This window comes from Eurosta solidaginis, chromosome 4 (assembly GCF_040869045.1).
Source record: "Eurosta solidaginis isolate ZX-2024a chromosome 4, ASM4086904v1, whole genome shotgun sequence".
In the NCBI taxonomy this organism is placed as follows: Eukaryota; Metazoa; Arthropoda; class Insecta; order Diptera; family Tephritidae; genus Eurosta; species Eurosta solidaginis.
This window is the reverse complement of record NC_090322.1, coordinates 179,056,770-179,070,762: the sequence shown is the minus strand read 5'-3', so window position 1 is coordinate 179,070,762 and position 13,993 is coordinate 179,056,770. Positions and strand designations below refer to the sequence as shown.

Genomic DNA, 13,993 nt, shown 5'->3' with positions numbered 1-13,993 from the left:
ATATATAGCTCCGATCAAAGTGATTTTTTTCAGAAAATCTTCTATGATATATTAGAATATATATCACCGAGTTTCACTTGTACTTTCTAAATTGCGACAGGAATGATCAAAATCGTCTTATCTGAACAATCTGTTGCATGGGAGATATATGTTATAGTGGTCCGATCCTACCGGATCCGACAAATGTCTAATATAATACAAAAAAACATCCTTGTACCAAATTTCATTGAGATATCTCAAAATTTGAGGGACTAGTTTGCGTTCAAACAGACAGACGGACGGACAGACGAACATGGCTATATCAACTCAGTTCGTCGCCCTGATCAATTCGGTATACTTAATGGTGAGTCTATCTTCTATATTTCTCAACGTTACAAACATCGGACCAAAGTTAATATACCAATTCATGTTCATGAAAGGTATACAAATGAAGGTAATCAAATCTTTGAATGCAGATTCAAACAAAGATATGGTGCGGACGCTTCTAGTGTTTCGAACCGGCATCCTTTGGTCCTACTGCTTCCGACTAGACGGGGTAAAATTGCGAAATAAGACCGATTCTAACGACTTTTCTGTATTGAGCGCATGCTAGAAATATGAAAAAACCTTGAACGATGTTGAGCTATCGAAACTGACAAACAAGTCTTCAGTTCACAGAGAACGGGGAAACCCAACATGTTAGGGAGTTTACAATATACCAGCGGCAGTAATGCCTGCCGTAAGACTAAAAACAACCAATTGATTCGAGAGGTGCTATATTGCAACCCTTTCAAGGGGATGCCAGCGCCACCTAATCGTCAAGTTAATCTCAGCTACCCGTAACGAATCCTGTTTCTTTAGCAGCCGAGGCTCTGACTCAAGTTCCTCATGGAACAAGGGGGTGCGGGCGAGATGGCCAAGAAGGTTCAAATTGATTATAATAAAGCGGTCCCGATATGGTGGGGCTTATACATAATGGTGCTTGTTACTAAAACTTATCGTATTTACATATGCCAAAATACCATCAACATCGATAACTCTTCCCAAAACCTTCGGGAGTGTTTTAATCGCTACAACAACAACAAGAGAACAAGACTCTCATGGCATAAATTTTTTTTGCTCCAAATTGCGACCTAATATCAACAGAAAATGATTAAGGTTATGTGAGCAACTAGAGCTTAGTCCAAGCCAGTTAACTAAGAACCTTTGGGCCTTAAGTCAATCTTAAACCATCGCAAAATTCGAGAAGTTATTTTACGCAGAACTAACTGTCAAGCAATTGTCTTCTTTTTTATCAAATTTCGTCAGTTAAACTATTCTTAAAAGCTTTTTTAAAAACCTTGGAAAGTTCTAGAAATGTTCAAACTTTTAGTTTGAAGATTTTTTAATTCTTCTTAGTTTGCAGTTGAAAAGTCCAATCAATGTTAATCGAAGCAAGTAAGTAAGGCTAAGTTCAGTTGTAACCGAACATTACATATTCAGCAGCCAAATTACAGCTTGAAAAACTTTTAAATTACCTTCTTTTAAAAGTGAGCGGTGCCTCGCCCATTGTCCAAAATTTTTCTTATTTTCTATTCTGCTTCATAAAGTCAACCCACCTACCAACTTTCGTCGATTTATCCGTATTTGGTAATGAATTATCGCACTTTTTCGGCTTTTCGAAATCTTCTATATCGAAAAAGTGGGCGTGGTTGTAGTCCGATTTCGTTCATTTTAAACAGCGATCTGAGATGAGCGCCCAGGAACCTACTTACCAAATTTCATCAAGATGCCTAAAAATTTACTCAAGTTCTCGTGTTTACGGACAGACGGACGGGCATGGCTAAATGAATTTCTTTTTTCGCCCAGATCATTTTGATATATAGAAGTCTATATCTATATCGATTAGTTTATGCCGTAACGGGGTACGGTTATGCGAACAAAATTAATATACTCTGTGAGTTCTGCTCAACTGAGTATAAAAGGTACAAGTTATGGCATTTCTACTATTTTTTCCGACGTTTGTTTTTCTTTAATATGAAGAGCGCATAGACGCAATTTTTTTTTTGGAACAAAATCTGAAACACTCTTAGGAAAAAAATGTTAAAAACCAATATATAACAAAGTATAAGCAATAGGTCTCTCAAAATTCGCACTAGACCTATTGCTTATACTTTGTTAGACTAAAATTTAGTGGGCTTAAAAATTGCATACTCAAACAATTCAGAAAACTTGAAATAAAAAAATTGAAACGTTCGTAAAATTTCCTTGAATTTTTTTGAAAACGTTTTTGAGGTTGCTTGGCATAGCTTCAATAAGAAAATTCATATGAGTTTTTTTTTTAAACTATCGAAATTAAAAAAAAAGGGTTCATAAAAACTATCACTGCTTTTTTCTTGTACGTTACTGTTGATGGCTTTCTTTAATAATTATAACATGTTCAGCATACAATTTGTGAAAACTTTGCTTTAATGGTTGACAAACGAATTGATTTCACTACTAGTTCGTTATTTGTTTGTTCTTGGCAGATGTGCTTGAGGTTTGTTTCTATGGCAATTTCCTCTAGGTAAATTTAATTGAAAATTTTAGAACGGAAGCAGTATAGAAAAGTTTGTGAGCTCGCTTTATTGTATGCATACCAATACCTCTGTAACTCATTTGACTACTTTTTTTAAGTTTCCTTAAGGTGATTGCCAAAATTAAGACTTTTGCTTACGCTTCAACATATGTCGGAGTAAGAAATTTCAACAAGATGAAATAAGGTAATTTTATGCTTGGGAGTCATCAGTCAGATTACAACCAGCAGTGGCACGAAACAAAAAAACGTAACACCATTTAAGTGTGGATAAGGCCGACCTTTTTCTTTTAAGTGAACTTATACCTTTTTGCCCTCTTGTTACAGTGAAAGTAGTGCTCTTCTTGCGATGTACGCCTCAAGTTATTAATCTGTTCGAATATACTACACCTGGATACCTAGAATTTCGAATACACCCTTGAAAGCTCGATTTAGGGGCCAAATATCGTTTTTCCTTAGGCGGACGCTTATCTGATTATTATGTCATTGAAAGGCGTAAATTTTAGAGTTTATTGAGATGACAAGCTGCTTGTTTTAAATAAATATCTGCAATAGTACTAAGTATATCGTTTTTAAATGATTTTATTTAGCTTGATTTCACAGGCCGCCCGGCCGTTTTGAACGAATTTTGTAATTAAAATTTAAGTAACTTCCCGATAAGCTACAAGCTTGAAACTTGGAATATAGTTCAGAACCCGGTGACAATGCAATAATAAGAAAAAAAATTGCCACTAGCTGGCGCAAGGATTGAGATATTCAAAGAATCGTATTGTGGCCCGATTTGGAGCATATTTGGAACACATAACACATACACGAATAGAAAGAGACCTATGAAATTTCAATAAAACCGTTTAACTTAAAATTTTTTTATTTAATTATTTTGTTTATACTGACCGTTTTCTCGACGTTACTTGACTAGACCTACATCCTGAGGATTTTCTGAAAAGTGAATTGCATTTCTTTAATAACGCACGTTGTTTGATTAAAACCCAACAAATTACACGCAAACATATCCGTACCACCTGAAAATTGCGTATACGTAAACATTTTTTTACTTTGTATATAATACGAGAATTCTTTACGTACAAAAATATAAGTCAAGCTAGTATAAGCGTGTTAAAAATATAAAAGAATATGCAAACATTAAACATATGCACATTAGGGTAGTCCTTATTGACCAAATATTATATGTTTTTCTAGCCTCATATCTCCAAGCTATAAAAGAAAGATCGCTACCCAAATTCATTTTTGATATTCATATAATCAATTTTGGTTAAAAGTAGAGCTTGCGATTTCTCGAACATGTGCGAGAAGAGGTTTCTCGTGAGTATCGCCTTCTCGTGAACTTCTCGAATATCGAAATACTCCTAAAGCTCGCGAGCTTCTCGAAATTATATTTACATATATGTATACATAGAACTTACAATTTATTCTGGAGCACAAGCGAAAAGTTCCACAATACCACAATTAAGATACACCGAAATGCGTAAAGGACCGCCATTGCAACAACTTAATTGACTTTTGAGAAGCTCACGAGCTTTACGAGTACTTCGAGATTCGTTTTCGCGACAAAAATTAGAATATTATGAACAAAATTATATAAATAGGTTTTGAGTGAAGTATCATTGGAAAAGCGATTTAATCAACAAAAAAGACATAAGTAAAAAAAAACACTGTGTAAATACTGTCAAAACAGCGATTAAGTTGAATGTCGAGAAGCTCGCGAGATTTACGAGTATTTCGATATACGAGCATCTCGCAAGAAGACGAGTTCTTGGTTTCTCGGGTCTCGGAATTATCGCTTGTGTTCGAGAAGAAACCAAAAAAATTTCGTTCGTTTTTTTGAGTTTTCGTATTATTTTTTGAATATGCAGTCTGTCTTACATAAAGCAAAGTACGCGTCTCTCATGGTTTTTTGACAATTTTTTTTTTCGTATATTGTTTCAGATATATTTTGATATAGAAAAAAACTATAAGCTTATTGTGTTAAAGGATATATAAAAAACCCCAGAAAAAACGTCAAAAATCAATGTGAACTTTTTGTGGCTTTGCGCTATGTGGACAGTAACTCGTTTGGCTACAAAACTGTTTAACCTAAAAATTTCAGAAAATTCTAAGATCAAACATTTCAAATTTCTGGTAAAATTTTCTTCGAATTTTTCGAAAATGTCATTGGATTTCTGTAGCAAATTTTCAGTTACAAAAATAACTAACATGTTTTGCTAATCGTAAGAAAAAAAGTGTTATTAATATAAGAGGAATATTACGATATTTACACACGGCTTTGGTTACTAGCACATGCTTGTGAGCCAAATTTTTGGGAGCTGATCTCCAATGTTCATTATTCATACTGGTATAAAGGCAGTTTGGCGGCCACCGTGGTGTGATGGTAGCGTGCTCCGCCTACCACACCGTATGCCCTGGGTTCACACCCCGGGCAAAGCAACATCAAAATTTTAGAAATAAGGTTTTTCAATTAGAAGAAAATCTTTCTAAGCGGGGTCGCCCCTCGGCAGTGTTTGGCAAGCGCTCCGGGTTTATTTCTGCCATGAAAAGCTCTCAGTGAAAACTCATCTGCCTTGCAGATGCCGTTAGGAGTCGGCATAAAATATGTAGGTCCCGTCCGGCCGATTTGTAGGGAAAATCAAGAGGAGCACGACGCAACTTGGAAGAGAAGCTCGGCCTTAGATCTCTTCGGAGGTTATTGCGCCTTACATTTATTTATTTTTTTTTACAAAGGCAGTTCACTCTTTCTCCTCCTGCTGTACGCTTTGTTATTTGCCTTTTATTGCTTTTAATTGTACGGGATAATTTTAGGCTCGTCCAACGGAACTTCATCAGTGGCATTGCATTTTCTAGCAGTGCATTATTAGCAATGCTTCCGCTGTTCACTATTATATGAAAAATATTGGTATGTATTTAATTAGCAAGACAAGCTCATGTTGCTTCATAATGTTTTTTTTTTTTTTTTTTTTTTTTTTTGTGTATAGTTTTCCTCTAATATCAATAACAAAAAAAAAATAAAAAATATGAGTACGTCTTGCTCATTACATACATATCATACAAAGGAGAATTTAATTGACGAAAATTAGTAAAAATTGCCATTGCCATGATCCCTACTGTAAATACCTCACATCCTTGCTGTGATCGCAAACGAAATGATGAAACACCTGCTGTGCTATTTCCAAGTTCATAGAGAGTGTTCGCTTATTGCTTTATTTCGTAAGACCTTCCTTGCAGTCAAAAGCCAAAACATTTAGCAAACATTCTATTTCATTGACTAGAATTTTGTGAGGCTATTCATACTAGTCAGTTTTTGAATAACGTATTGACTAGAATTTTGTGGCGTTATCCATATATGTTAGTATTTCATTGGATGTTTTCTGTCGAACTCAATGGAATGCACTCATGCTTTCTTCGGGCTATTTGCAATACATACTTCAGTTAACAAGGCTAGATTTCGTTCAAATCAACGGGCACAGAAACAAAAATACGCACACGTGCCACCTCACCGTTGCTTCTGCATATTAAAAAATCCATTAAAAGGGTCAATCCTTTTAAATCGATAGGCCTAGACTGAATAGCTCTGCTAAAACAACTTGGTCATAAGGGCATCAGCTACCTAACGCATGTTTTGTACTTGTAATTTAAACCCAGGTCACTTCAGAGTAATAAAGAATGGCAAGAATAATCCCAATACCAAAGCCCGTAAAAAAGCGTCAAACGCCATTAACATCCAGATATATTGCGGACTGAACCAACCAAAACGCCATCATGTGACGGTGCTTGCGGCACTTGACCTGCCAATAAATTTTGACAGAGTCAACCACCACGCAATCCTCCAAAAGGAATAAGGAAACTTCGCCATAGGTACTACATCAGACACGGCACCTTCCAACTCAGCTGATTGATCCAGATTAACATATGGAGATCCTGATCCTAATCCACACTAAGTCGGGAAGTAGCATCGTGAGGTCACGAGGAGAGGGCTGACTAGTGTATTAATTGGTATGGCCCTGATGCATATACTAACTAGTTTGTCAACAGGTATGATGCTGCTGTAGAGACTGGCAATTGATATTTCTTAGGACATCGCGATGTTAAAAATACCAGTTGCTAATACGGAAAACAAAGACAGAATTCTAACTAGTTAGTATTTTTGGCAAACTAGTATTATTCTAGTATACAACTAGTTGATTTGACTGCAGAGTTTTAAGCCATTATTATTTGTCTACGACTACTGGGTACATAAAATAACACTTTAAAACAATTTGTGGAAAAAGTTGGTTACGTTTCATTAATTAAAACTTATTTTCAGTTTAAGTACTCTCAAAGAAATATTTGAAATACACGCATACATACATAAATTTGTGTATGCATGTAAATAAATTGAACAAACGACGAAGAAAATTTTCAATTATAAGATTTCTGTTTTCTTTTGCATTTACTCCTTTACTATGGCCACTTTCAATGTACATATTTGCTCACTAACTTTTTCAAATTTTAATTATAACTCTTCTTTCATTTTTAATTCTATTACAGGTGAAGTGGAACGCCTACTCAAAGAATATCGCCAAAATCAAGAATTAGTACGCCGTATCGGTGGCCATTATTATCAAATCATTTATCCGGTGCAGCTGCGGCACCACGAAAAGATGGGCATATCAACGCGTGAAGTGAGCCCACCAAAGGTACGAATTCGTTCACGTTTGCATGCCTTAGAAATGCTTAAGCGTAGAAAGCGTAATTTACGTACTTTAAACAATTTGACGGGAATGGTAGGTTCATTTACATTATTACATACATACATACATACGTCATTCAGAACATACTTATACGCTTCGTTCAGTCAGACATTCATTTCTGCATAATCTACATATTGAATTAATCTTTTTTAAAAGTACAAGAAAATATCTATTCGTTAGTATTTGTGTTTAGATATCCAACTGGAATCTTTCCGTGTATATTGTGGACGGAATATACATAAAAGTTTTTTTTCTTATGTCAATTAACGATAATGTGAGATATTTGGGATATGCCTTTGACCCTTGTTATCAGCTGATCTATTTATGTGGTTGTATTTGTAACACAGTTCACCAAAACAAAATAAACTGGTTTGGTCAGATTGTACTGTACGCAAGGACCTGATATAAACTGAATGATTTCATAATGCTACCATAAGTTTGCATAACGAGCAAACTGAAAAAGTTGAAAGCAGAATTTTTCTATGACGAATGCCAGTTGTTCTTATACAGTACATCCGGTAGGGGTTCTTTTCAGGGTTCCCGTAATGCCAAACATCGATAGACTACATACCAATTTAAATTTCTGAGGTGGATTCTTTTTTGCTTGGCTGCCCTAAAAACAAGGGATCCTTTGTATAGGACAGGATTTACACTCGCTGAACACTCTAGCATCCTTTTATATGCACAAAGTGCCTAGAACGATTCCTTCCTATATTTTGTGTAAAGTTTCTCCTGCATGTTCACCCCTCCAAGCTCAGGTCTGATCTAATTTTGAATGTTGTACCTCTTAGTAAATAATACCATATCCGTCTCCTCCGCGTTGAAGGTCAACCCGAAATTATATGCTCAGTTATGTGTATTTACGTAGCGTCCGATCAATCAAGGGGCTTATTGTTGGAAAACACATTTCGCTCATAACAACTGCAACGTCATCTGCGTATGCCGTAAGTTTGATGGGTCCCTCATCGAACCGCCTGAGCAGTTGGCTGCTGACCAGCGTCTACAGCAGAGGTGATAATACCCCGCCGTGTCCCTGTCCACCAATTTCGTGGCGTCATAAAACCCCCCTTGGTAAAGTAATCTTACAGCATTTTGGCATGGGTATAATCCATTGGCTTAGTTCTGGATCCACTTCAACGTAATTAAGAGCATCCATGATCTGCCGTTTAGAGACATTGTTGAAATTCCCGACAGTACCTTAGAAGAGTGCTAAGACGTACTCCTTATAATTCAAAGATTACCCTATGTTTGGGGCCATCCTATGCAATGCCATTTCTCCCGAATTGCTTTTGGTGTACGCATGTTATTTTGTGAAGAACAGCTTTTCATTCATGTCATACGTTATGTACATTTTTATCAGCCACTCAAAGGTTTTGATAAAAAATGATGTTAAGCTAATAGGCCTGTAGTCTTTGGGACACACGTAAATGATCTTCGCCGCTTTTAGTACAAAAACTATACGAGCGGTTCTCCAAGAGTTGCTTACATGATTTAGTCCGATGCACCAATAGAATATTATTTTAAAGCATTCATCGATCGTTCTACTTGAAATTTGAAGCATGGCAGGGAATATGCCATCTGAACCTGGCGATTCAGTCTAAGTCTTACCCACCCATTCTATCTTGGTACGGGACACCAAGTCCGGAACTACCCGCTCCTTGATCGAAGTGTAAGAGCTGTCTTCTTATGTTTCTGCACCATCTCCTGATGGGAAATGTGTATCGAAAAGCGCCACCAAGGCCTATTCACTACTACATGACAATTCCCAGACTCTCCCTCTTTATTAGTCCCTGGACTATATTTCCCCTTGCTAGGACTTTCCTCAGCCATGCTGATTCACTGGAACACTCGATGTCTGCACAGTAATTTTTCGATGAGACTTTAATCGCCCTAGAATTTCACATTTTCAGAATTTCAACAGATCCATATACTCGTCTCTGCATATCCCCGAACTTTGCCTCCTTAGGCATTTACCTATCTTCTAAGAAGACTCAGCTTCTTGCTCCACCATGGTGGCTTTGCTTTTTCTCTAAAGCTTCTTAGGGGACAAACTCTGTTGCACGCCGCCCTGACAAAACTTTATCGACTTCCTCCAGTTCCTTAGTATTGGCAACCTCTTACTGGGATTTTGTCCTGTTCGTTGACCCAGGGTTTCTAAAGTCGCCTACCTTCAAAATACAAGGAACCTTAAGTCTTATACAAACAATTTAATGTGACTTTAGGCTCCATCTTCTTATCTGATTTTTTTATCGGGAGGGTTGTTTTTTTTTTTTTTTTTTTTGTTTGAACTGTCTGAATTGTGAAACTTATAAAAAGTTTCAAAGATATATTAATATATACAGTTGCGAGCACGAAAAAAGCTGTGACTATTTCAAGCTAATTTCATTAACTATTTTATTTTTTATATTTTAGAAAACTTATTTTATTTATTTTGTGACTAAAGCTTTGCAAATCAATTTTAAAAATATTTTCGAATTATTTATTCAAAATATCTAATTCTCATATAACTTGTGCTTTGTGAGTATATTATTGGTTTGGCTAAAAAACTGCTCACTCGAAAGTATTGGAAATTTTCCAGAAAACCTCTCGAATTTTCCAGATATTTGGAAAATGTTTTCGAATTCAGTTTGCATGGTTTTAGTTACACAATTCCATAAGTTATTTGCTTAAATTATCGAACGTAAAAAAAGAAGAATATAATGTATGAAATTTAAAAAAAAATCCCTGGGTATTTTCGTGTAGCCGCGGTATTTAAACAGAATGAGAAGAACGGGCTTTATTTTCATCGGCAGGTCAAAATCTCAGTTACAAATTTTTCGAATTTTTAGATTTATTATTTTTTTTTTATATAAAAAATGTTTTTTCCCATTCTCTAAATCATATCTAGAGAAAAAAGGACAAATATCCATCACAACGATTCCAGTTGGGTAATGATTAATTTATAATAATTTATTTTATTCATTCTTACGTGCATTGGGGCGTTTAAAATTATGTGTTTTCAAAAATTGTTTCAAAATTAGAAAACGCCCTAATGTGCACTCGTTTGAAAGTTATTGAAAATTGGTATTATTTCCAAATCAATTGGTTAAAGTATATACAAAAAAAAAAAAATACAAAATAAATAGATAAATCTTTTTTAATCAAAAATTTTTCACATATACCTACAAAATAGTTGGCAATAAATCTAATATACCCAGTCATTCCAAACGTACACTGACCTTCATTGTTCATCTCATTGGAAGGGGGAATGGATAGCTAATTAAAACAAAGCAGTGTTTCTTTAAATAAAAAATCAGAACAAAAAAAGGTTAGGGCCGGACAGACTTTTTTAATTCATGAATAGAGCTAAGCAGTAAGTAATATTATCCCATTCATCCGAATAATAAGCTATATAAGACATGTAATATATGAAAAAAATATTAGATCGGTAACCTCACATTAATTTTCATATTTCTTGTGGTATGCATTAGGTACCTATGCCCATGAATCACTTATCTGCACAACAGGGTGTTTGGGATATGTACTATAGGGGTATTTTTTTTCAAATGAGCTTGAAGAAAACGGTTCAACTAGCTAAACAGTTTCATTATGCCAAAACCATACAAATGGTGGAGGTTTATCAGCTAATTGTTACTCTTTTTCGCTGCTATGACATTTCTACTTCTAGCGTAGTATGTTTTTGACACTCAACCAGAGAATTAAAATAACAAAATACATGAAATGCGTGTGTTTGTTTGTATGTATGTCACACTGCCGCCACGCTGTTATTTTGTTATTTTTGTTTAGCTATTAAAACAAGACAGAAATTACGAAAATTATTGATCTGATCAATCGATTGTATATGGTATATACTCGACGATTTCTTCAGACGATACTTCTCTCGTGATAGAACAAAAACATGTAGCTTTTTTTTGAACATTGTGGGAAATTAAGGATTTGCGTAGAAGTTCATGTCTCCCTCAAATATCAATCTATTTCAAAGAGGTTTATCTTTTTGATCTTTTTTTTTATTTTATTTATCTTTTTGATAGCCTAAACTCTACGGTTTTGGTTGGTTTGGCTTTTTCTTCTCCTTTAAGGACTTAAAATTTTGAGATTAGACACATGTTTAATAAAAACCAGTTAATTTTCATGAAAGGCAGTATAGTGATTAAAATCAAATAAAATAAAATAAAAATAATAATAATATAAAACTATTGTTGTTTTATCGGCCTTCATGTTTAATATTTAAACAATAGTTAAGCTCTAGGCCAAATCAAATATATAGAATTTAATCCACAAAACGATTATGTGTAAACATATATTTGTCAATTTTTATTTTTGTCGATATTTCGACTTCATTCTGAAGTCATCTTCAGGAACCATGGAATGCACCTGATTTGGCCTAGAGCTTGACTATTGTTTAAATAATAATATAAAACAAAATATAATAAAATACAATACAATGAACTTTTTTAAAATTTTATAAAATGAAATGAAATTAATATAAATGAAATGGAATGGAGCGAAATTAAAAGAGTCACTTAAAATCAAGTGAATAAAAGTGGAATTAAATGAAACAAAGTGAAGGAGGAACAAATGTTATGAAATGAAGTAAAATTAAAGAAAATAAAATGAAAAGAAATGAAATAAAATAAAATGGAACGAAACGAAAATAAATGAAATAAAATAAAATGAACTGAAACGGAGTGAAACGAAATTAAATGTAATAAAATAAGATTAAATAAAATGAAATAAAATAACACGAAATGACATTGAATGAAATGCACCGAAACGAATCAAAAGTAAATAAGATGAAATGAAAATAGTAAGGAAGGCTAAGTTCGGGCGTAACCGAACATACTCAGCTGCTAAATTACAGCTTGCAAAACTTTTAAATTACCTTCTTTTAAAAGTTGGCGGTGCCACGCCCATTGTCTAAAATTTTACTAATTTTCTATTCTGCGTCATAAGGTCAACGCACCTACCAAGTTTCATCGCTTTATCCGTCTTTGGTAATGAATTATCGCACTTTTTCGGTTTTTCGAAATTTTCGATATCGAAAAAGTAGGCGTGGTTATAGTCTGATTTTGTTAACTGAGATGATTGCCCAGGAACTTACACACCAAATTTCAATAAGATACCTCAAAATTTACTCAAGTTGTCGTGTTTACGGACAGATGGACGGACATGGCTAAATGAATTGCTTTTTTCGACCAGATCATTTTGATAGTTTATACCGTTACGGGGTACCGTTATGCGAACAAAATTAATATAATCTGTGAGCACTGCTCAGCTGAGCATAAAAAAAATTAAATCGAATATAACGTCAATGAAATTAAAGGAAGTTGAACTAAAGGAACTAAAAGGAGTGGTAAAGTAGCAGGATTGGCTCAAATACAGGGCGTATGAGAGACCGGTAGTGATAAGAAGAAAGAGAAAAAGAGTGAGAGTGAGTGAACGACGTAAGTTTTAACTAAAAACAAAACAAATCTTTTGAGTAAATTGCAACACTCCTGCTATTATCTAGCCATAAATATTAAACTCTCTTATCGTACAACAAATTACATAAATATTTAATAAATATACTCATTTCTGCAAATGTATAAAAATGACAGTTTGCAGGAAAAAGCTCCTACATAAATTTGACACAGCCCAGTGAAACTACAAATATGAGTAGACATAGTTGGAATTTACAGTTAACAATTTAAATATTCTACACACATTTCAAATTCAAATCAACTTAATTTTCCAAAAGATTTTTTGTTTTTATACAAATATCCACTCAACATTATATGATAAACAATAACAAACATCGCAAAACCAATAAGAGACAGCCAACAAATTTTGAAAGCAAAATGATGCATAACCTTTCAAACATTCTAGCGCATAACGCATACCATAAAGCAACTATAAAATCAATACGGATATAAAATGTATTTGACCGAATATTCTTAAAATGTATTTGCGTCAATTCAAATCGCATTTCTGAATTTAAATTTTGTCACAAAACTAATGTACATACATACATACATCACAATGTATATGGTAAATATATATTGGATTTAAAAACGTATTTCACAATTTAATCAACATGGAAAGTTTCGCTTTAGCCCTTTGGGGATATTCTCAATGTGTGTATGAATACGTGTACTTAGTGATTAGGCATTCAGGCTTTTAGCGTAAAGCTGTTAGAGCCCCAACTAAGGTGGGTGGGCAGCCTAAGGCAATTAATAATCTTTTTGGGTCTTTAGCAGTCACAACTTCGATACTTGAAAATGTGGCATGAGTAGAGAATTTCATTAAATTTTGGAAGCAATTATCAAAATGAAAAGGATTATTGATAATGCAGCAACTAAGTTTTTGTATAACAAATGAATAGAAATATTAACGACGAACTTCGTTTTTTAAAATTGGGAGGTGAAATTTTAGAAAAATATGTACAAATACAAAAGCCAAGGTTTGGGGTATGTACCAGCAAAATTCTTATCCTTTTGAGTGAAGATATGGCTGGTTAAAGTACTGGCAAAAGCAAAAACCTGCATCATCGCCCTTCAGGAAATAGAGTGACCTTGAGGAAGGCAAAGAAACAATCTGGCCCTGCGATTGCTACTGCAGGCGGCAGAAATAGAAAAGCGAAAAATGTTGTCATACCTCATATTGGATTTTCGCTTATAAAGATTATGTCGCCAAGTACTTCCGTACACTTATGACAAAAGAAAAAAGAACACAGTCC

The 13,993-nt window shown here is 34.5% G+C and overlaps 1 protein-coding gene across 28 annotated transcripts in view; it reads left to right on the top strand.

The window, feature by feature from the left end:
* mmd (mind-meld) overlaps nucleotides 1-13,993 on the top strand; it is a 1,228,927-nt gene that overhangs the window by 706,256 nt on the left and 508,678 nt on the right. For all 28 annotated transcript variants that reach the window (XM_067784016.1, XM_067784007.1, XM_067784005.1 and 25 more), the window contains one exon: nucleotides 7,076-7,224. In XM_067784016.1, the coding sequence (XP_067640117.1) occupies nucleotides 7,076-7,224 (149 nt within the window). The remainder of the gene's footprint in view (nucleotides 1-7,075; nucleotides 7,225-13,993) is intronic.